General features: G+C 41.1%; 1 protein-coding gene across 1 annotated transcript in view; it reads left to right on the forward strand.

The window, feature by feature from the left end:
* SMAD7 (SMAD family member 7) overlaps positions 1-24259 on the forward strand; it is a 75466-nt gene extending 51207 nt beyond the window's left edge. Inside the window, exon 4 of the mRNA XM_070743579.1 lies at positions 23029-24259. Coding sequence (XP_070599680.1) covers positions 23029-23567 — 539 coding nt within the window. The 3' untranslated portion in view covers positions 23568-24259. The remainder of the gene's footprint in view (positions 1-23028) is intronic.
* The last annotated feature ends 957 nt before the right edge of the window (positions 24260-25216 follow it).

The following is a 25216-nucleotide window of genomic DNA, read 5'->3' on the forward strand; positions in this document are numbered from 1 at the left end:
ATAATAATAATAATAATAATAATAATAATAATTTATTAGGTTTGTATGCCGCCCCTCTCTGCAGACTCGGGGCGGCTCACAACAACAATAATAATAATATGACAATGTAACACATCTAATATTTTTTAAAAAAACATCTAAAACCCCCATAATTTAAAACCATACAACACAAGCATACCATACATAAAACTATATAACCATGGGAGGAGATATAAGTAACTTAGTTTTTATTTTATTATTTTATTTTACTTTATTTTCATCCCAATTTTATGACTTTATAAGTAACTCAAGAGGGTGAGCATACATAATACACTGTATATAAATGGTTCAGAGTCGCTTTGAACGGCGAGATGGGAGGCGTGTGAATTTAATTGAATAAATAAATACAAAACCTTCCTCTCCCCTCTTTTTGCCCCCATGGTGAGGTGGATGGGATGTCTTTGAGAGAGACTGGTCCAAAGTCACCCAGCCAACTTTCAGACCAAGGCCAGGATTAGAACTCACAGCCTTCTCACAGTTGGCCCCAAGTCAGGATTAAGAACTGGTGATCAGCTCAAAATCTCCCAGATGGCTTTCATGCCTAAAGCTAGAAATCTCTTGGTTTTTCTAAGTCAGCGTCTTAACTACTATGGCAAACTGGCTCTCTACAGGGTTGCTATAGGACAGAGTTCACCAAACATCGCAACTTTAAGACTTATGGACTTCAACTCCCAGAATTCCTGGGAATTAAAATCCACAAATCTTAAAGTTGTCAAGTTTGAAGACCTCTACTCTAGGAGAAGACAGCAAAGGGTGTTTTTTAGGTCTGACTTTTTGTTCTCTTTCATTTATGACATCATGGTTTGTTTCCATAACAATATTGAAAGCCTGGGGTTGTAGTTGTCAATATGAGAAAGTTTGTCAAAACACAGCAAGGCAACTCTACACCACAGAGTTAGCTACTAGGCCTTATGAATTAAAAAACAGAGGTGGCTTGGCTTGTTTCATGGCCTCTATTTCTCCCCCTCCACCTATACCCACCGGCACAATTTTGAAATGTCCTTCATTTGAAAGTCTACATGTTAGTGTTGCGTGTCTTGTTTTTCAACTGTTAGGTCTGCAATTTCTCCATGCATAATTTTAGACTGAAAGAAATGTGCATACTTGAGTAGCGAATGAGTGGATTTTAGATCTCTTGCGTTTTAGGGGCCTGAAAAATTAGGTGTATCTTGGGAATGGATGTGTTATGACCTGCTTAAAAGGATGGACCTTTGGAAAAATGACCTTTACAAAAATCTGCCTTCTTGCTTCTCTCTTAGATGGGCTGGTCCCTCACAACTTGCCCATCACCTTAGAGTTGCCTTAACACTCATGAAAACGTTACACATTTTGATTTGAAAATGATGTTTTGAAGCAGGTGCAATTGTTAGCAAGGCCTTTGAAAATCTCATACACCAATAAACACGTTGAATTGGAATTGTGGAGTCCTTCCCGCTCTCTTGAGTTGGGTTGTCTTCTTGCAGACCTTTTCATTGCCCAACTAGGTAGTATCTTCGACTTAATGAACTCAATCTGTATAGTCTGGAGGACAGAAGGAAAAGGGGGGACATGATCGAAACATTTAAATATGTTAAAGGGTTAAATAAGGTCCAGGAGGGAAGTGTTTTTAATAGGAAAGTGAACCCAAGAACAAGGGGACACAATCTGAAGTTAGTTGGGGGAAAGATCAAAAGCAACATGAGAAAATATTTTTTTACTGAAAGAGTAGTAGATCCTTGGAACAAACTTCCAGCAGACGTGGTAGATAAATCCACAGTAACATGCCTGGGATAAACATATGTCCATCCTAAGATAAAATACAGGAAATAGTATAAGGGCAGACTAGATGGACCATGAGGTCTTTTTCTGCCCTCATCACCTCGAGGTTTGACTACTGTAATGCTCTCTACATGGGGCTACCTTTGAAAAGTGTTCGGAAACTTCAGATCGTGCAGAATGCAGCTGCGAGAGCAATCATGGGCTTCCCTAGGTATGCCCATGTTAAACCAACACTCCGCAGTCTGCATTGGTTGCCGATCAATTTCCGGGCACAATTCAAAGTGTTGTTTATGACCTACAAAGCCCTTCATGGCATCAGACCAGAATATCTCCGGGACCGCCTTCTGCCGCACGAATCCCAGCGACCGGTTAGGTCCCACAGAGTTGGCCTTCTCCGGGTCCCGTCGACTAAACAATGCCATCTGGCGGGACCCAGGGGAAGAGCCTTCTCTGTGGCGGCCCCTGCCCTCTGGAATCAACTCCCTCCGGAGATTCGAACTGTCCCACCCTCCTCGCCTTCCGCAAGACTCTGAAGACCTATCTATGTCGCCAGGCATGGGGAAATTGATATATCCCCTTTGGCTAGTAAGATTTATGTGTGGTTATGATTGGGTAGTGTTGATTGTTTTTAATGAGTGGGTTTCTTAAATTTAGTTTTTAATTATTGGATTTGTACCATATTGTTTGTTGTTGGTCTGAGCCACCCCGAGTCTTCAGAGAAGGGCGGCATACAAATCTAATATATTATTATTATTATTATTATTATTATTATTATTATTATTATTATTATTATTATTATCTGCAATTTCTTTGAAGACCCTCTGCACAGATTCTTTTCTGTTGACAATAGGTTAACACCCCCCCTTGTCTAAATGTTTTTCCAAATCAGGGCAAGTTTCAGTGGAGGTTTGTTGCCTGGTAATTTAATATCCGCCTTCTAAAGAGCTCCAGATTCATTTCATGGCAAGTTGCGTAGTCACACTTGGGCAGAAGCTCATTAACTTCTGAAGCCCAATCAACCTGAGCCGAGAATGTCTAAAGAGCTTTCACTTTATTGCTTTTAAAGATATCCTGGGGCTGTATCACTTGGAATAGCAAGTGGGTGGACTTAATTTGCAGATACTCTTTTGATGCTCTGGAACTTGCAGTAACTTTGATAGACAAATAGCAAGAGCTTGAGCAAGATCACAAGTTTCAGCGGCGTCTGTAAAGTATTCCAGAGGAATCCTAGCACACTCTAAGGAGAGGGGCGGCATACAAATCTAATAAATAATAATAATAATAATAATAATAATAATAATAATAATAATAATAATAATAATAATAATACTGTAATAGAAACAGAGGACTGACGGCAGAAAAAGACCTCATGGTCCATCTAGTCTGCCCTTATACTATTTCCTGTATTTTATCTTACAATGGATATACAGTATGTTTATTCCAGGCATGTTTAAATTCAGTTACTGTGGATTTACCCACCACGTCTGCTGGAAGTTTGTTCCAAGCATCTACTACTCTTTCAGTGAAATAATATTTTCTCACGTTGCTTTTGATCTTTCCCCCAACTAACCTCAGATTGTGTCCCCTTGTTCTTGTGTTCACTTTCCTATTAAAAACACTTCCCTCCTGGACCTTATTTAACCCTTTAACATATTTAAATGTTTCGATCATGTCCCCCCCTTTCCCTTCTGTCCTCCAGACTATACAGATGGAGTTCATGAAGTCTTTCCTGATACGTTTTATGCTTAAGACCTTCCACCATTCTTGTAGCCTGTCTTTGGACCCCTTCAATTTTGTCAATATCTTTTTGTAGGTGAGGTCTCCAGAACTGAACACAGTATTCCAAATGGTGTCTCACCAGCGCTCTATATAAGGGGATCACTTATTATTATTATTATTATTATTATTATTATTATTATTATTATTAAGAGCCAAGATGTTCTTTTCCAGGACATAACAATGCGTTCAAGATAGCAGGAAAGGAGATACCGTATTTTTTGGAGTATAAGACACCCCGGAATATAAGACACACCTTAGAGAGCCTCCGGGACAATGAGGGAGGGCGTGTTTACCCTCCCCGGCTCCAGGGAAGCCTTTGGAACCTGGGGAGGGCGAAACACGCGCCTACTGGGCCCACCAGAAGTTGGGAAACAGGCCGTTTCTGGCCTCCAGAGAGCCTCCGGGGAGTGGGATAATCTGTTTTCGCAGTCCCCAGGCATTAAATTATGGTGTGGGCACTCACACATGTGCGATAGCATGTGCACAGGCTCTTTCGGCACTCAAGGGAAAAAAGTTTCGCCATCACTGTCCTAAAGTCATGAAGGTTGAAAGACATTCTTCCAGAATAGGTGAGTGTGTTGGTGTTGAAGAGTGGGTCAATTTTTCCCTTATCTCCTGAGGATCAGTAAGACTTGGATGGATGGATGGATGGATGGATGGATGGATGGATGGATGGATGGATGGATATATTTGCAGGGTAAATCAAATGATAGTAATGATATCAAAGGATTTCCATAGCAGACCTGATGGAATAGAAAGATTACCCAAGGATGAATATTTGAAAATTACCTAAGCCAGACTTCCTCAAATGAAGGCACTTTAGATGGCTGAAAGAGATTATTGTTTTCTTACTGACATGTTCCTTCATTTACTAGATGTCCCTCCTTAGCCAAATATATACTAGCAAGATAAAATAGTTTCCTCCTGGCTGCCATTTATAGATGCAAGTTGAGTTCTGCCTCCCAGTTATCTGCCAGAGAAAACCCTGTTTGATGCTATCTTTTGTCAGAATAGATATATGCATTTGGCCGCTGAACCAAAACAAGGAACATTTAAGGGGACCGTCCTAGATTTATGGGGCCTGGGGCCTTTTATCCCATTTTTTTGCTGATATTTTTGCTTCTGCGAAAATATCAGCAAAAACGTTCTCATACAAGATTTGGCTTCCGGTGCCCACCAACGGTCAGCTAAAGATGCTGGAATGCTGTATTGGGGCATACCTGCTGCAACACGGTACTCGTAGCCCCAGATCAGTGATGGCAAACCATTTTTTCCTCGAGTGCGAAAAGAGTGTGTGTGTGTGTGCTATCGCGCATGCATGAGTGCCCACACCCATAATTCAATGCCTGGGGAGGGTGAAAACAGATTATTATTATTATTATTATTATTATTATTATTATTATTATTAATTAGATTTGTATACCGCCAACCCAAACCCCCCCCCCCAAAGTCCTCTAGAGGCCGGAAACAGCCTGTTTCCCAACTTCTGGTGGGCCCAGTAAGCTCATGTTTCACCCTCCCTAGGTTCCAAAGGCTTCCCTGGAGCCATGGGGGGTTAAAACGCCTTCCCCTATGGCCCAGGAGGCTCTCCGGAAGCCAAAAATGCCCTCCCAGAACCTGTGAGAGCCAAAAACCAGTTGGCCGGCACAAACATGCACGTTGGAGTTGAGCTAGAGCAGTGATTCTCAACGTTTCTAATGCCGCGACCCCTTAATACACTTCCTGATGTTGAGGTGGCCCCCAGCCATAGGTCTAGCGCCAATTTTCCCAACAGAGCTTTGAGCTGATTGGCAGAAAGGTCAGAGGGACAGCCCCACTGTAAACGCCTGATTGGTCGGATTGTAAAAATATGTTCCAAGGCGCCAGAAGAGAAGCTTTAGTTCCTAACACCATGAGAAATTTGTCTTTTCCCATGGTCTTAGGCGACCCCTTTGAAATGACCATTCGACTCCCAAAGGGGTCCCGAGTCCCGACCCCCAGGTTGAGAACCACTGAGCTAGAGCAACAGCTCCCGTGCCAGGAAATATGGCTCCGTATGCCACCTATGGAACCCGTGCCATAGGTTTGTCATCACTGCCCTAGATCAAGGCCCTCCAACCTTGGCAACTTTAAGACTTGTGGACTCCAACTCCCAGAATTCCTCAGCCAGCAAAGCTGCGACGCTTTGCTGGCTGAGGAATTCTGGGAGTTGGAGTCCACAAGTCTTAAAGTTGCAAGGTTGGAGACCCCTGCCCTAAATAACTGACTGTGGAGATGAACAAGGAATGGTCCCTTGTTTTTACTAGCAGCCAAAAAAAAAAAACCCAAACACCCAGCCAGCTTGTCTTCTTTAGGACAGCTTTGTAACAAGAACAAAGTGCTGTCTAGCCTGGTTTTTTGTTTTTTTTTAAAAGTAAACTAAAAAGTCATTCCTCTCCCCTCGCCATTCCTTGTTGTGTGCCATTAGCTTCCCAGGAATGTGGGGAGGATTAATTACTTTCGAAGATGTCAAGATTCGTTAAGTGTTTGTTAACTCCCTGCGTTTCAGGAGGGGTGCCAACAGGTCCAGAGGAAAATCATAAAGTGCAACTTCCCCTGTTATTTTTTTTTTTAGGAAGAATTTTATTTTCCCCTCTATTTTTTTTTTCTTAAGTAGAAAAGCTTGTAAGAATTTTTCCCATAGGAATCAATGTAAAAGCAAATAATGCGTGCGATTGGGGGAACCACAGGGAGGGTGGAAGCCCTGTTTCCTCCCAGCAGATTCCTAGAGAGGCCCCACAGAGGCTTCTCCCCACCTTTTCCGGCCCTCTTTCCTCCCAGGAGATTCCTAGAGAGGCCCCACAGAGGCTTCTCCCCACCTTTTCCAGCTCTGTTTCCTCCCAGGAGATTCCTACAGAGACTTTTCCCCACCTTTTCCGGCCCTGTTTCCTCCCAGGAGATTCCTAGAGAGGCCCCACAGAGGCTTCTCCCCACCTTTTCCGGTCCTCTTTCCTCCCAGGAGATTCTTACAGAGACTTCCCCACGTTTCCGGCCCTGTTCCCTCCCAGGAGTTTCCTAGAAAGGCCCCACGTAGGCTTCTCCCTGCCTTTTCTGGCCCTGTTTCCTCCCAGGAGATTCCTAGAGAGGCCCCACGGAGGCTTCTCCCTGCCTTTCCCGGTTACAGTTTCGGAGGCTCGGGTTTGTAAGTGGAAAATGGTTCTTGAGAAGAGGCAAAAAAATCTTGAACACCCGGTTCTTATCTAAAAAAGTTCATAAGTAGAGGCGTTCTTAGGTAGAGGTACCACTGTATTAATTTTCCTCTTTATCAACATGACTTGCATTAAATGAAAACAATTTACACTTTAAACCACACAAGTCATCGATTGAGACATGTGCTGAATGAAGACTATTCAAACCCTACAAACCAAATTTCAAATGGCTGTTCATAATCAATATAAACACATAACAACTATTAAAGATCACATACGTACAATTAAACCTAATAAAAACTTTACTGTAAATAATCAAAAGTGAGGGGTAGTATCCATCCACTATAGAAACTGAAATCATAGGTCATTTGTTAAGGACATGTCAACTAGATAATTGACATAATTATCCCTTTCTCCCTTTCTTTCTCATCTTTTCATTTCCTTTCTACTTTTTTGACTTTACCTTTATTTTCATTTCTTTCCCTTTTATATTATGTATTATATATTATATACATGATTGAAACATTTAAATATGTTAAAGGGTTACTTAAGGTTCAGGAGGGGAAGTGTTTTTAATAGGAAAGTGAACACAAGAACAAGGAAGCACAATCTGAGGTGAGTTGGGGGGAAAGATCAAAAGCTACGTGAGAAAATATTATTTTACTGAAAGAGTAGTAGACGCTTGGAACAAACCTCCAGCAGAATGTGATTGGTATGTGACGCTTGGAACAAACCTCCAGCAGAATGTGATCACTGAATTTAAACATGCCTGGGATAAACATGCATCGATCCTAAGATAAAATACAGGAAATAGTACAAGGGCAGACTAGATGGCCCATGAGGTCTTTTTCTGCCGTCAATCTTCTATGTTACATAGAAACATAGAAGACTGACGGCAGAAAAAGACCTCATGGTCCATCTAGTCTGCCCTTATACTATTTCCTGTATTTTATCTTACAATGGATATATTCAGTTACTGTGGATTTACCAACCACGTCTGCTGGAAGTTTGTTCCAAGGATCTACTACTCTTTCAGTGAAATAATATTTTCTCACGTTGCTTTTGATCTTTCCCCCAACTAACCTCAGATTGTGCCCCCTTGTTCTTATGTTCACTGTCCTATTAAAAACACTTCCCTCCTGGACCTTATTTAACCCTTTAACATATTTAAATGTTTCAATCATGTCCCCTATGTTTCCTTTCTACTTTTTTGACTCTACCTTTATTTTCATTCCTTTTCCTCTTATATTATATATTATATTATATTATCTACTTTGTGATGTTGTTTTTTAATGTATATATTTAATAAGCATTTTTTTTAAAAAAAGACTACAAGTCCCACGATTCCCGGTCTGCAGGACGGCTTGTCCAGAAGGCACCGAGTTGGCGAAGGCTGTACGAGCTTGTCTTGTTTGGCTTGTGTCTCCGAGTGTGTGTTTGTGAGAAAGAGAAATGGCCTTTTCTGTATACGCTTAGGCACAGAAGTGATTAGATTATGAAGGCAGACAGAAGTAATGATTAACTTCTTCAGTCTGCAGCCTGTCTCCAGACTGGCTGGTTTTGCCTCTAAGTAGAGGCCTGGCCAGAGGAGACACAGGGTATTAGGTTGTAAAGGAAGGAAGCACGGAGGGAGGGAGGGAGAAAGGTTGGCGGAGGAAGAGAGCATTCAGGGTAGAACAAGTGATATTTTTCCTCCATCGAATCCGGGAACCAGAACTTTTTAACCTGGTTGGCAGTTTTGGTAAAACTTTCTTTCGGATTTAATTTTTTTTAAAAAATCATCATACAATAAAAACACACATAAGTAAAAACACATCCTACATGCCTAACATTGTTTATATGTAAATTTAATATAATTTACTTTACTTTATTCAACTTCTATGCCGCCCAATCCCATAGGACTCAGGGGGTCTTACAACGATAAAACAATGCAAATACAATAATAAAAAGAAGCCAAATACAAGAGCAATTATAAATTATAAATTTTTCTTATTGAATGAAAAACATAAAGGAAGACTTTCAAGAGCATCGCCTCTTTGTTTTAAGATTTCAGCAATTATATCCCCCTCTTTCCAAAGTCTAAACTCATAGTTTTAAAAAAACAACATAACAATTAAATATAAAAATCGGTTGTCCCATTCTTCTTTAACATCTCCAAGTGCTGGAGCACCCACAACGTCTGGAGGTAAGTTATCACATTTGTAGTAGTAGTAGTAGTAGTAGTAGTAGTAGTAGTAGTAGTAGTAGTAGTAGTAATAATAGTAATAATAGTAATAATAGTAATAATAGTAGTAATAATAATAATAATAATAATAATAATAATAATAATAATAAATAATTAGATTTGTATGCCGCCCCTCTCCGAAGACTCGGGGCGGCTCACAACAATGATAAAAACAATATTATAGTGGCACAAATCTAATACAGTGATCCCTCGAGTTTCGCGATCTCGATCTTCGCGAAACGCTATACTGTATCGCGATTTTAAAAAAAATATTAATTTAAAAAAAAACCACTTCCGGGTTTGGCTTCAGGACTCAGCTGGGAAGCGGCGCGGCTGTTTTAAAAGGTCGCAGCCGGCCTGGGGGGCTTCCCAGCACCCCCCCGAACCCCCAACCTGGGTCTTCCCGGCTGCCCACGCAAAGGGGAAACCCCGGCTCCTCGCTGATGCCCGCCGCTCGCCCGCCTGCCAGCAAGAGGGGGAAGACCCAGGGAAGGTTCCTTCGGCCGCCCAGCAGCTGATCTGCTCGGTAGCGCAGCAGCAGCGAGGAGCTGAATCGGGGTTTCCCCTTTGCGTGGGCGGCGGGGAACGCAAACTCCACCATCTACGCATGCGCGGTCATAGAAAAAAGGGCGCGCATGCGCAGATGGTGTTTTTACTTCCGCAACCCTACATCGCGAAAAATCGATTATCGCGAGGGGTCTTGGAACGGAACCCTCGCGATAATAGAGGGATCACTGTATTAAAATAAATAACTAAAACCCTATCTTATTAAAACCAGACAACACATACATACCAAACATAAATTATAAGGAGCCTGGGGAAAAGTTGTCTCAAATCCCCCATGCCTAAGTTAGAATTTAACCTTGGATCTTAGAGAATCATGACCATACCAGATAGCACAAAGGTGGAAAAAAACTAAAAATGGGAGAAGATGGCACATTTTTATTTTCTCAAACAATTAGAAATAGCATTTAGACTTATATACCACTTCACAGTGCTTTACAGCCCTCTCTAAGCAGTTTACAGAGAGTAAGCATATTGCCTCCAACAATCTGGGTCCTCATTTTACAGACCTTGGAAGGTTGAAAGGCTAAGTCAACCTTTAAATATGTTAAAGGGTTAAATAAGGTTCAGGAGGGAAGTGTTTTCAATAGGAAAGTGAACACAAGAACAAGGGGGCACAATCTGAGGTTAGTTGGGGGAAAGATCAGAAGCCACGTGAGAAAATATTATTTGGCTGAAAGAGTAGTAGATGCTTGGAACAAACTTCCAGCAGACATGGTTGGTCAATCCACAGTAACTGAATTACATAGAAACATAGAAGACTGACGGCAGAAAAAGAACTCATGATCCATCTAGTCTGCCCTTATACTACTATTTTTTGTATTTTATCTTAGGATGGATATATGTTTATCCCAGGCATGTTTAAATTCAGTTCCTGTGGATTTACCAACCACGTCTGCTGGAAGTTTGTTCCAAGGATCTACTACTCTTTCAGTAAAATAATATTTTACTGAATAATATGAAATAGAATAATATTTACTCAATCTGTATAGTCTGGAGGACAGAAGGAAAAGGGGGGACATTTAAATATGTTAAAGGGTTAAATAAGGTCCAGGAGGGAAGTGTTTTTAATAGGAAAGTGAACACAAGAACAAGGGGACACAATCTGAAGTTAGTTGGGGTAAAGATCAAAAGCAACCTGAGAAAATATTATTTTACTGAAAGAGTAGTAGATCCTTGGAACAAACTTCCAGCAGACGTGGTAGATAAATCCACAGTAACTGATTTCAAACATGCCTGGGATAAACATAGATCCATCCTTAGATAAAATACAGGAAATTGTATAAGGGCAGACTAGATGGACCATGAGGTCTTTTTTCAGCTGTCAATCTTCTATGTTTCTGTAATAATGATGCTATTTTTAATGGAGGGGCTTTGGGGTGAAGTTCTTTGAGTTTTGGACACTTTCGCCTGGGGTGGGTTGAGGGGGGAAGTGCGTTCCACTTTAAGCGAGCTGTCCTCTGCTCTGTTTTTTTTGCTCCTACCCTTATGTTCAATCCGAGCGTAGCTGGAAGGAATGCCGTCTGCAGGGAAGGAGGGAAAAAAACAAACGCTGCTAAATATTTGGCATTCATCCGGTATTGCTACACTCCGTTTGGGAAGGGGAGGTTGACGAGTTTGGCTGTCTTTTTTTACAAGCCTTCTTAATATAGAGACATCTTGGCAAAGTCTCCTGAGCAAAGTTTTAGAAATGTCGTCTGTCAAATATAAAGGATGAGGGGTGGGTGGGGGGCTTTTCACGATTCTGGGACCTTAATATATGGTAGGGCAGCAGCAGTTGCCGCTTGCAAAAAGCCTGCAAAAGTTCAAAAGCAGACCAAAAAGCCACAAGATTTATTTGTTTGTTTGGGAAGCCTTGCCAGGCGATCTCTTGAAAGATGATTTTTATCAGTCGCATTTTCCCAAGGGAGAAAAGCTTTCGGAGTTCACTTAATACACAAATGTCATATTCCAGCTGTTCTTTTCTTAAAAGATAAGGAATAAACAGTTTTAATATACGATGACTTAATGTTGCTTTTTTGCTGTGCCCTGGTTAGTTTTCAAGTTCAATGAAACAGGGAGGAAAAACTTCTTAGATCTGCTTAGCTTGGCTCTTAGATGGGACACAATTTTCTTTCTTTATTTATTTTTATTTATTTATTTATTTATTTATTTATTTATTTGTCCAATACACAAATACATAGGAAGAAAAATAGACATGTAGTAATATATATAAGGGTAAAGTGAACTTAGAGGAGAGGATATATGAAAGGAAGAAAATATATATGATAAGCGAGAGAAAGGAAAGACAGGGGACGAAAGGCACACCAGTGCACTTATGTACGCCCCTTACTGGCCTCTTAGGAACCTGGAGAGGTCAATCGTGGAGAGTCTAAGGGAGAAATGTTGGGGGTTAGGGGTTGACACAATTGAGTCCGGTAATGAGTTCCACGCTTCGATAACTCGATTGTTGAAATCATATTTTTTACAGTCAAGTTTGGAGCGGTTCGTATTAAGTTTGAATCTGTTGCGTGCTCTTGTGTTGTTGCGGTTGAAGCTGAAGTAGTCATTTTAAATGCTCAGGGGCTGCTTGGCATTTGAAGAATTGGGTTGGGGGGGTGCATTTACAACCTGGCCACTGTGGGAACACAAACAAGCTACACAACACACACCTAAGGAGGTTTGCCTGCGTTCACTGTTGTCTAGCTGGTAAGATTCACGTGGTTTTCTTCCTTTCTTCTCGGTTACCTTTGATGTTTAGGGGGGGACAAGTGAAGGATGCTCTATACTCTTGCGCTGGGTTGGTTGCAACCCTGCACAATTTATTTGTTTAAAATAATTTTGCCAAGACAGCTTGAGGGACGAGTTTTGAGGTATGCAAGTTGATAGGAGAGGCTGGCTTTTTACCTTTAATTAAAGAAGAATGTTTTCAGAAATGTAAAACATCAGGTTGGAGCAAGGGAGCTGATAGGCACCAAAAAGAGGTGGCCCATCAGTACGATAGTCCTCATGTAGTGACCATTTGAAGTTGCAACGGAATGGTTTCATTTAGAACAGGATGGTCAGAGAGTTAATAAAACGAATTTTGGTCTTACAAATGGCAATATCTTTTTCTTAAGAGTAATTATTCATGGCATTGAGCAGGCCTTATAAATTTACTGCTTGCTGGGCTTTGATTAGAGATCTATTGAGATCTTCAAACCACACTGATATTTGCAAAGCATCTTAGTTTCTCCAGAGATCAAATAAACCACTTTGCTGGACTCTGGATTTTTCTGCCTTCCCCAAGAAAGTTACAGATCATCTTTAACAGTTCATTTAGCGGCTGTTCAGCATTACAACAACACCGAATAAAGTTACTTACAAATATTATTTCCCCAGTTTTATAACCTTTGCAGCATCTCCATGGTTATGTGACCAAAATTCAGATGCTTGGCAACTGGTTCATATTTATGACGATTATATTGTCCTGCGGTTATTTGATATGACACCCTGAGTCCGACAGGAGATTGGGCAGCTTATAAATGTAACCAATTAAATTACCTCCGGAACCGCCTGCTACCGCATGAATCCCAGCGACCGATAAGGTCCTACAGAGTTGGCCTTCTCCGGGTCCCGTCGACTAAACAATGTCATTTGGCGGGCCCCAGGGGAAGAGCCTTCTCTGTGGCGGCCCCGGCCCTCTGGAACCAACTCCCCCCGGAGATTAGAACTGCCCCCACCCTCCCTGTCTTTCATAAACTACTCAAGACTCATTTATACCGCCAGGCATGGGGGAGTTGAGATAGCTCTTCTCCCTAGGCCATTACAAGCCATGCATGGTACGTTTGCGTGTATGTTTGGTTTTATAATAGGGGTTTTTAGTTGTATTTTATTATTGGATTGTACATGTTGTGTTTATTATTGTTGCTAGCCGCCCCGAGTCTGCGGAGAGGGGTGGCATACAAATCCAATAAATAATAATAATAATTATTATTATTATTATTTATTATTATTATTCCCTTTCGTGACTTTCTGACAAGCAAAATCAATGGGGAAGCAATGGATGGAAACTAATCAAGGAGAGAACCAATATTTCGAGCTATTAGTCTGAGATTCTGGGTGATTCAGGAAATCTACTTTTAGGAATTTATATCCATTCTTTTTTTCCATCTTGCACAAAAGTCCAAAAACATTTTCTCTTCAACTTGATATTTTCACAGTCTCCAAATAAATATAAGGATCAGATGGAACAGCATCTCTCAGCAGCGTTTTAAGGAACACGTCAATGTTTTAGGTTACAGGTTAATGGAACTGTAATAATGTGTAAATAAGCACAGAGTACCCAGAATTAATTTTGGGGGAAGGATCGTCTCTGTGTACAGTACTTAGAGAGGAGGCCCCCAGAAACTGAAAGACCTTAGTCTCCATACATGTCTACGAGAATATTTGAAAAGCCAACAAAAATTGATTCATAAATGCTTCATTAGTCACTGCTGCTCTCTAATTATGACAAGTAATCAATTACTGTTGCGGCAAACAATCCAAATAGGAAGAATGCAAGAAAGGGAGGGAGAGAGGAGAAGGGGAGGGTGGAATTTCTTTCTTTCTTTCTTTCTTTTTTTTAAGCCTAATTGTATTTTCTATAAAAGCCAGCAGGCCGGAGCCACGCAGACCGTGAATGAGTTTGCTTTAGAGCTAGAAAAAACACAAATGCACACACCAAAGAAGGCTGCCCTGCCTGTCTCTAGTGGTTAGACTAAAGCCAACTGACTCCACGTCTCTGTCGCAGGCTATAGACTTCATCAGCCATGCAAATTACAGAGTACTGTCGTGTCTGAAGGCCAAATTTCTACTTAGCTCAGGAAAAAGAAAAGAGGTTTTGGGAGGGAGAGAGAGAGAGTGAATGAAGACACCCAGCCAGACCCATTCATAATATTTACTGTAAATGGCCTCGGTGCTGTTTGGTATACAGCCAGCCTAATTATTTAATTCTAACCGCCTTTCCTTTTCCCCCTTCGGAGGTCTTGAGCTCTGCTTTTTGCAAAATGCAGGTAGCCCTTGACCTAGGTCCCACTACCGAGCCCATAATTTCTGTTTCTTAAGTGAAACATTTGCTAAGGGGATTTTGCCCTGTTTTGCAATCTTTTCTTTCTCCGGTTGTTAAGTAAATCACTGTAGTTCTTTATTGACGTGTCAGGTTACAAAAAAAAATGGCTGTGTAACTTGGGAACGCTGCAACCGTCATAAATATGAATCTCAGTTGCCAAGCTTCTGAATTGTATGCGCCTTTATGTGCCTTTGTAATCTTGGGCATGAACATGGCTTTGATGATTGACTGTGGACACCTGAATAGAATTGAGAATAGAATTGAGAATAGAATAGACTAAGAATGGATAGAGTATAAATCTCCAGAGCCGTGGCGGCGAGCCCAATTAGGCGTTTCGGCTAGTAGCCTACCCCTGGGTGGGCCCTGGGGGAAAAGAGCCTTCTCTGTGGTGGCCCCAGCCCTTTGGAATCAACTCCCCCAGAGATTCATACTACTCCCACTCTCCGGGCCTTTCAGAAGACACTGAAGACACATCTTTGCTGGCATGCTCGGAGCTTTTGAGCATGGATATTCTGCTCCAGCCTATGTTATGATTGAGATATGGATGAATGTGATTGAATCGTTTTTTACGATACGGGTTTTTAGGATCAGTCTAAATTGGTTTTTACTTATAATGTGTTTTGGGTTTGAATTAGATAAGTTTTAACTTCGATTTCTAATTGTTATGTTTGATGTATCTATTTTTATGTTGTAAGCCACCCTAAGTCTCCGGAAAAGGGTGGCCTAGAAAAAGAAAGATGGAAGGAAGGATGGATGGATGGATGGAAGGAAGGAAGGAAGGGAGCAAAAGAAAAAGAAAGAAAGAAAGAAAGAAAGAAAGAAAGAGGGATGGTAGTTATGTATGTACAACTGAAACTCATAATTATAATTAAGAACTTGACTTTTCTGCCACCCCTCATAGATTCTGGTACCTCAGGGGCTTTTCATGATGAAAAGAGAAGAAAGATCTCAAAAGAAAGCATTTATAAGAAATGTGGAAAGAGTTGAGACCAAGAGAAGAAAGAACAGTCAAGTTTGGCCAGTGGAAGAAAAATTAAGAGTGGCAATCTTTTTTTTTGGAGGGGGGGGGGAATCTAGGCTAGACAGCTATTATTTTATTGTTCACTTTCTTCAAGAAGTAGAGAAGGCTGATATTCCTTAAACTGACTGGTGGATTGTCAGTAACTCTCAACATGGGATACTAATGGAAAACCTTTCCAGAATATTTCAGGAGTTCAAAGGAGTTGTAATAAAAATAAAACCTCGCCTTGATGTTCATTGAATCAAAGAGTGGGTCCTGTCATATTGAGTTAGCATGAATGAATGAACGAGGAAGTTAAAGTAGCACTGGGTTCTTAAAATCTTCAGGAAGACCGGAGGTCTTGTTTCCTACACCACGTCGAGATGTTTATTTTTCCTCCTGATCTTTAATTGAGTAACTTTCTGGAACTAAAATGGGACTAAAGAGGTGAATTTGGTTGGGTTCATATATTGCCCTAAGCCGGTATTTTTAGCTATAGTTGGTTGAGTAAGCGATATCGTCCTGCTTTAATCTTAGAAACATAGAAGACTGACGGCAGAAAAAGACCTCATGGTCCATCTAGTCTGCCCTTATACTATTTCCTGTATTTTATCTTACGATGGATATATGTTTATCCCAGGCATGTTTAAATTCAGTGACTGTGGATTTACCAACCACGTCTGCTGGAAGTTTATTCCAAGGATCTACTACTCTTTCAGTAAAATAATATTTTCTCATGTTGCTTTTGATCTTTACCCCAAATAACTTCAGATTGTGTCCCCTTGTTCTTATGTTCACTTTCCTATTAAAAACACTTCCCTCCTGAACCTTATTTAACCCTTTAACATATTTAAATGTTTTGATCACGTCCCCCCTTTTCCTTCTGTCCTCCAGACTATACAGATTGAGTTCATTAAGTCTTTCCTGATACATTTTAAGCTTAAGACCTTCCACCATTCTTGTAGCCTGTCTTTGGACCCGTTCAATTTTATCAATATCTTTTTGTAGGTGAGGTCTCCAGAACTGAACACAGTATTCCAAATGTGGTCTCACCAGCGCTCTATATAAGGGAATCACAATCTCCCTCTTCCTGCTTGTTATACCTCTAACTATGCAGCCAAGCATCCTACTTGCTTTTCCTACTGCCCGACCACACTGCTCACCCATTTTGAGACTGTCAGAAATCACTACCCCTAAATCTTTCTCTTCTGAAGTTTTTGCTAACACAGAACTGCCAATGCAATACTCAGATTGAGGATTCCTTTTCCCCAAGTGCATTATTTTACATTTGGAAACATTAAACTGCAGTTTCCATTACACTAAGTCACATTGTTTGGGAGTGCATTGTGAGTCTAGTTACAACTGGTTAAAGAAAAAAAATATATAATTTTGTTTCTACTTGGAAACCAATGTTGGACTTTGTGCTTAAGGTAGGAAAAAACTTTTCATTTTGGGTTCCCCGATTAGATTCGATGCTACAAGGTATGTATTTCATAAAAATAAAAAGTTGAAGTGTTACGTTATTTATACTACTGCATCAAAGTTTTATCAATTTTGGCTATTCTTTTAAGAGATGGGGGACTTCAACTCCCAGAATTCCACAGCCGGCTACTTCGCCAGGGGATTTCTGGGAGTTGAAGTCCACGATAACATAAGAGTTGCCAAGGTTGATAAATACGGGCCTAAACATACACAACAAATCTTTTGGCATTTGAGGTAAACTCTTTCTGAATCAAATCCAGAAGCGTTGCCTCATTACTAGACATTTTTTGGACATTCCGATGATAAGGATTTTTCATAGGGTCTATCTATCTACCTATCATCCATCCATCCATCCATCCATCCATCCATCCATCCATCTATCTATCTATCTATCTATCTATCTATCTATCTATCTATATCTATATATCTATATATCTTTCTGTCTATCTATCTGTATCTATCTACCTATCATCCATCTATCCATCCATCCATCCATCCATCTATCTATCTATCTATCTATCTATCTATCTATCTATATCTATATATCTATATATCTTTCTGTCTATCTATCTGTATCTATCTACCTATCATCCATCTATCCATCTATCCACCTACCTACCTACCTACCTATCTATCTTTCTGTCTATCTATCTGTATCTATCTACCTATCATCCATCTATCTGTCTATCTGTCTATCTATTTTTCTTTGTTTCTTTCTCTCTCTCTCTCTATCTTTCTTTCTATCTGTCTGTCTATCTATCTATCTATCTATCTATCTTTCTCTCTATCTATCTATCTATCCATCTATCTTTCTTTCTTTCTTTCTCTCTTTATCTATCTATCTTTCTTTCTTTCTCTCTGTCTATCTATCTATCTATCTATCTATCATTTATCTATTTGGATTTATATGCTGCCCAACTCCCAAAGGATTCTGAAAGAGGTCACCACAATGCCTTGTGAGGTGTGCCACTATGTAATGAAAGTTTGTCTCCTTCTCTCTTTCCGCACAAACACACCCACACCCCAGAAGGAGCCCTGCAAATTATCTAGGCTCCAGCTATTAAAGGTGATCTGGAAAAAAGTCTCTTGAACTGACTGACATCAAGTCTGTCTCGGGGATTGCAAGTGCAGGTTTGGGAAGGTGAGAATCCATCCGGAGGATCTCCATTCTTACGATATGGCCCCTCCCAAAAATCTTCAGCAAATATATATATATATATATACCCTATTTATACCCTGGGTAAAATATACCCAGAACTGAAGAAGCTTCTTGGATGAGAAGCAAAAACATCTTCAAGGAAAAACAAAGCCATTTGGCCTTTTTGGGGGGGGGGGGGGGGGGGGCGCTTTGGTACAACCATGACCTTGGATGACTGAGAATCTACCTATCCTATTTATTTATTTATTTGTATGCCTACCGTGGCTTGTTTAGTTCTACCATCTTGGGTTTCAGTGGGATCGTTGGAGGCAACTTTAATGTGGCACTAAAAAGGGATATGTGAACTTCAACTCCCAGAATTCCCCAGCAAGCATGAAAATAAATGTTTGATATAATCCTAAATTTCGTCGCTCGGTGTCAGAACTGTGTTTCCCGCATTGAGATGTTTTTATTTCCTCTTCTCTCCTCCTACTTCTTTTTATTTTTTTCCCCTTTGTTGCGGTGTCTTCCAGACTATTAAGCTGTGTGAAAGCCTAGCCATTTTTATTTTGTCTGTGTCAGACGGCTCTGTGAATCTCCGGGACTAAAAATAGGGCAAAAATGCTATAAATAAATAAAACGAGCATAGACTTGCTTTGTGGAGCTTATTGTGATTATCTAGGATGGGAGTTGTATTGATTTTTCTTTCGCTTGGTTGGCCTGGTTTTCAAGCATGCGTGGGACTTCCTTGAGAGTGAAGAACAAGCGACTTTAATTTTCCGTCTTTGGCTAAATAATTTGTAGATGGGAATTTGATCCCTCCCGCTTTGAGAATACGTAAATAAATAACAGTGGAAAGGACGTTTGGAAATGTTTAGGCTACCGGCCAGTGTATGGATGTTTAAAAAAGGGCAACTTGATCGTTCCTCCAGAAAAATTATCCTTGCAAACATTGGCAAAGTTCCTGTATCTTTCTGGTTCTTTTAAAAAAGCTGTATAAAATTATCAGCAGGGAAGCAATGCCTCCAGGTTTAAAGAGGAAAGGGATGGGACAAGAACTGGCCTTTTGAGTTCCATCATGGAAAGTTTGTAATAATTGCTTTGCGTCTTCTTTTTAATGGGAAGCATAGTTTAAACAAGGAAGGGCTTTGGTGAGAAAGGAGAATGGACAAAAAAATGGAAGCACGTTGCAGCTCTTCCGTGGAATCCAGATTTGTGAAGCTCCCTTCGAACAGTTTTGGTGGAAACTGGGTTCTGTACGTGTCTATTGAGCTCTGCGGTGATTTTAGGAGCTGCGGTCTTGCGATCCGCTCTAACAATTCGCTTTAGAGTCTGACGGTCTCTCTCAGACCACCTCGACTTTCGACCAGACCTGTGCTTGGCTGAGGACGTTTTCCCTTCTCTTTCAAAAGCATTCATTACTTTTGAGACATGACCTCTTGAAAAGCCAAACATTCGGGCACTTTCTGTTACACTAGCGGCTGCCATTCGAACACCAACAATTTGGCCTCTTTGAAAGTTTGAGAGGTCTGCCATTTCTAGAAGGTTATAACCAATTTCCTTAAATTTCTGTAAAAAAATAAGGTAGTTTTAAAAAACATCAGATTACAGAATTTTTTAAAAAAAACATTAAAATAGGTCAAGTTTTGATTGATCCGAACATGTTCAAACATTATGATGCCAATAGGTCAAGTGTTTCCATTTTGTTGTCCACCCCCTGTGTGTGTGTGTATGTGTATGTATGTATTTGTTTTCGTAGATTTTCACGGGTACAGGTATGACGGTCTTGGCATATTCGGGTTTCTTCCCGTGTAGGATTCAGAAATTTCTGGCGATGTTTCGATGAGGTCCCACTCGTCATCTTCAGGCCGAAATAGAGCTATCCTAGTCTCCCTTAATTTTAAAAATTCTTCCTGTGTAGGATTCAGAAATTTCTGGCGACGTTTCGACAAAGTCCCACTCGTCATCTTCAGGCTGGTGCTTCTGTCCTTGTTCTTTTTACTTTGTAATAATTCAGTGAATGCTGTTATATCTCTTTCTTTCACAAAAGGACTGTAGAAACATAAAATATACATTCAAAAACCTCTTAAAATACTATAGCTTGTCTCCATCTAACATTAAAACATTACAATGACCTTTGCCTTAATCGTTGGTCATCAAATTCACATTTTATTTGAGTCTTACAAATCTATTGAACTAATTGTTCCAAAAAACAGTTTTTGCATGATCATCTTAGCAGAATAGAGATTAGAACTGCCCCCACCCTCCTTGCCTTTCGTAAACTCCTTAAAACCCACCTATGTAGTTTTTGTGTATGATATGACTGTATGTATGTTTTTATATATTGGGGTTTCTTGTTTTTTAGACTTTTAAAATGTATTACTGTATTGTTATTTTAGATTCTAACTATTAGATTTGTTATTATATATTGTTTTTATCATTGCTGTAAGCCGCCCCGAGTCTACGGAGAGGGGCAGCATACAAATCTAATTAATAATAATAATAATAATAATAATAATAATAATAATAATATATAAAATATATATTTTTAATCTCCTTTTAATGACTTGTGATAGAGCAAGAAGAAAATTAAGGATGCCAAAGGGAGGCTAGTTTTAAGAAAAGTATTATCTGTTCAGTGGGTTAGGGCTGTGTGTTGTCAATTCCGCTTTGACATCACAAAAGACATCTGGGGTTGATCAACAAATCTTCGATAAGATGTTATCTGCCATTGATTTATTCTTGGCTTGGACTGAAAGGGTGCAGCTAGGGCTTGCCAAGAGAAATGGTGGAGATGGGGGTTGCAGGGTGGGTGGGAGAATTATAGCATGTAGAAGATATCACAGCATAAAGCAGTTTTTAAAGCATTTTCGCCTATTAACTTTCACAACTGATTTGGCTGGCCGCGGTCCACGAACAATATAAATTGTTGGCAATTGGGAGAAAGGGGATGCAAAGATGAATTTCAAAGAGATGTTCTTAGTTCATCCCTCGGTGTAGAATTCCCATTTTTAAAGGGGAGTTAAGGGGTCACCTAGAACTGGAGCCTGTTCACTTCCAAATCCATATTCACATCTGATCATTATGACTTTGGGAGTAAGGCCAGTAAGACTCCTTTTTATTAAATAATTTTTTATTATAATACAAAGATTAAAAAGAGCAGGCATATGGTGTTGTACATATTGTTGTAAGACTCCTATCAGCTTAAAATGACCCATTGGCCAAATATTATTCTTAAAGCAATCGAAAGTGATAGCACAAACCCTGTTCCCCCCCCCCCTCAAACTTGGCAACTTGAAGATGTGTGAACTTCAATTCCCAGAATTCCCCAGCCAGCTTTGCCAAAGTAGAGAGAAGAAATACTAAGATATTTATTTTATTTTACTTTACAAATGTGTTTTAAAACATTTTCTGGGATAATTGCTAAATTACAGTTTGGAAATGGATATTCTCTCCAGACTTCTCGCTTTGATTCAAAGGGTTTTTTTTTTTGAGAAGTATAAGATTAATTATAACAGAACGGAGTGAGATGGTCTGTTATTCATGAAAGTCCATTAAATCAGAGCGATTTGTAAGCCAATGTCATATACATAATGACAAAATTGGTCACGTGTATTTTGATGGTAAGATTAGATTAGATTAAATTAGATTTATTGGATTTATATGCCACCCCTCTCCGCAGACTCGGGGCGGCTCACAACAATGGCAAAAACAGTACATAGTAACAAATCTAATATTTAGCAATCTAAATTACAGTTTTAGGTTAAAAAGTCCATAAAAGCAACCCCAATATATAAAAAACAAGTACACAATCAATCATACACCAAAACTACATGGGCAAGGGGGAGATGTTTTAATTCCCCCATGCCTGACGGCAGAGGTGGGTTTTAAGGAGTATACGAAAGGCAAGGAGGGTGGGGGCAATCCTAATCTCTGGGGAGAGCTGGTTCCAGAGGGTCAAAGCCACCACAGAGAAGGCTCTTTCCCTGGGTCCCACCAGACGACATTGTTTAGTCGACGGGACCCGGAGAGCTTGGAACTTCAGAACGGGGTAATAAGTATCTTGTGTACAATAAGAAAAATATCTTGTATAATTTGGGTTCATCGTAACTGTCTTCACTAAGCAACTGTCCTCAGTCAAGGACTTCCGGCGTTCAAGAAGTCTGTTAAATTGTTTCTGTCTTCAAACGCTGCTCTAAATATGCCCATGTCACACCAACACTCCGCAGTCTGCATTGGTTGCCGATCAGTTTCCGGTCACAATTCAAAGTGTTGGTTATGACCTATAAAGCCCTTCATGGCACCGGACCAGATTACCTCAGGGACCGCCTTCTGCCACACAAATCCCAACGGCCAGTTAGGTCCCACAGAGTGGGTCTTCTCCGGGTCCCGTCAACTAAACAATGCCACTTGGCGGGACCCAGGGGAAGAGCCTTCTCTGTGGTGGCCCCGGCCCTCTGGAACCAACTCCCCCCAGAGATTAGAATAGCCCCCACCCTTCTTGCCTTTCGTAAGCTACTTAAAACCCACCTCTGCCGCCAGGCATGGGGGAATTAAGACTTTTTCTCCCCCTAGGCTGTCACAACTGTATATATGGCATGCTTGTATGTATGTTTGGTTTTTATATATTAAGGGGTTTTAATTTGCTTTTAGTATTGGCTTTTATTGTACATTGTTTATGATTGTTGTTAGCCGCCCCGAGTTTTCGGAGAGGGGCGGCATATAAATCCAACTAAACTAAACTAAACTAAACTTTCAGTGAGATTAACCGGAGGTATTCTCTCTCTTTTTTCTCTCGTCTTCTCCTAGATTCTCAAGTTCTACAGGAACCCGGAGATCTGTCACACTGGTGCGTGGTGGCCTATTGGGAAGAGAAAACCCGCGTGGGGCGCCTGTATTCGGTCCAAGAACCTTCCCTGGATATCTTTTACGATCTACCTCAAGGGAATGGCTTCTGTCTCGGACAGCTCAATTCGGACAATAAAAACCACCTGGTGCAGAAGGTCCGCGCCAAGATCGGTTACGGCATCCAGTTGAGCAAGGAAGTCGACGGCGTCTGGCTTTACAACCGCAGCAGTTACCCGATTTTTATCAAGTCGGCCACACTGGACAACCCGGATTCCAGGACGTTGTTAGTTCACAAAGTGTTTCCGGGCTTTTCCATCAAAGCGTTCGATTACGAGAAAGCCTACAGCTTGCAGAGGCCCAACGACCACGAATTCATGCAACAACCTTGGACGGGTTTCACGGTGCAGATCAGCTTCGTGAAAGGTTGGGGACAGTGCTACACCAGGCAGTTCATCAGCAGTTGTCCGTGCTGGCTGGAAATTATTTTTAATAACCGATGACCCCGAAAGGACTCGACCTCAGGCCTTCTCGAGTTTGGCGTCTTGAAGGGGGTGGGTTGGGTGGGACCTCAACGCCCAGAACTGCCCCAGTCAGCCAGCAAGGGGATTCTGGGATTTGAAGCCCACCCGTCTTTTTCAGGGTGTCCAAGGTTGGGAACCACTGCTCAAAATTTTTTTATAATGACTTTGCTGCTAAAACGTTTCCTTTTTGAGTGCTTGCTATGGTGTGCAAACGTTTTGTTTGTTTGTTCTGTTTTGAGAAATAGCTTATGGGAAGATTTCTCTTTTTTTCCTCCCTCCCTCCCTACTTTTCTCTGTCCTCTTTATTTCGAGGTGGGCAGGCGACGTGGACATACATTTTTTTTAAAAATGTAGATGACCAACAACTCCAGAAGGAGAGGAGACGCCCGGAGAGGAAGAAAACTGGGGAAGGTTTAAGTTGGATGTACAGTGATACCTCGTCTTACAAACGCCTCGTCATACAAACTTTTCAAGATACAAACCCGGGGTTTAAGATTTTTTTGCCTCTTCTTACAAACTATTTTCACCTTACAAACCCACCGCCGCCCCTGGGATGCCCCGCCTCCAGACTTCCATTGCCAGAGAAGCACCCGTTCTTGTGCTGCTGGGATTCCCCTGAGGCTCCCCTCCATGAGAAACCTCACCTCCGGACTTCCGTTGCCAGCTAAGCACTTGTTTTTGCGATGCTGGGATTCCCCTGCTGGGACTCCCCTGCAGCATCGCAAAAACACAGAAGTCCGGAGGTGGGGTTTCCTATGGAGGGGAACATCAGGGGAATCCCAGCAGTGCAAAAACGGGCGCTTCAGCTGGCAAAAGGGGTGAATTTTGGCCTTGCACGCATTAATCATTTTTCCATTGATTCCTATGGGAAACATTGTTTCGTCTTACAAACTTTTCACCTTAAGAACCTCATCCCAGAACCAATTAAGTTTGTAAGATGAGGTATCACTGTAGTTGCAGAGAGGTTCATTCTGAGATTTCATCTCAGTTGTGATTCAATCACAATTTACAGGATTGGCAGATTCCCATCCTCACTGTACCTTTTCTTGAATTCGGGCTGTGTTATCGTTCTCGTCTCCCTTTGCCAGGCTCACTTGCTGTGTGTTTAACCCCCAATAAATACACACCTTCTTTTTTGCACACTTGGGGTGCTCTGCTAATTTCTGCAGAGCTTATCAATCCACACTTAGAAGTGCCATAAATACACCAAGATCTGGTTTCCTTCAGTGACCATAGATCAGCAATGGCGAACCTATGGCACGGGTGCCCCAGGTGGCACGCCGGAAGCCTTTGGAGCATGGGTCCTCAAACTTGGCAACTTTAAGATTTGTGGACTTCAACTCCCAGAATTCTCCAGCCAGCAAAGCTTCAACTCCAAACCTTTGCTGGCTGGAGAATTCTGAGAAGTCTTAAAGTTGCCAAGTTTGAAGACCTCTGCTTTGAGCGTGGGGAGGGTGAAATATGAGCTTACTTGGTCCACCAGAAGTTGGGAAACAGGCTGTTTCCAGCCTCCAGAGGGCCTCCGGAGGCAGGGAAAGCTGTTTTCACCTTTCCCCGGCATTGAATTATGTATGTGGGTACTCGCACATGCACGATAGTGTGCGCGCACACCATTTTGGCACCCGAGG

This window comes from Erythrolamprus reginae, chromosome 2, assembly GCF_031021105.1.
Source record: "Erythrolamprus reginae isolate rEryReg1 chromosome 2, rEryReg1.hap1, whole genome shotgun sequence".
NCBI lineage: Eukaryota > Metazoa > Chordata > Lepidosauria > Squamata > Dipsadidae > Erythrolamprus > Erythrolamprus reginae.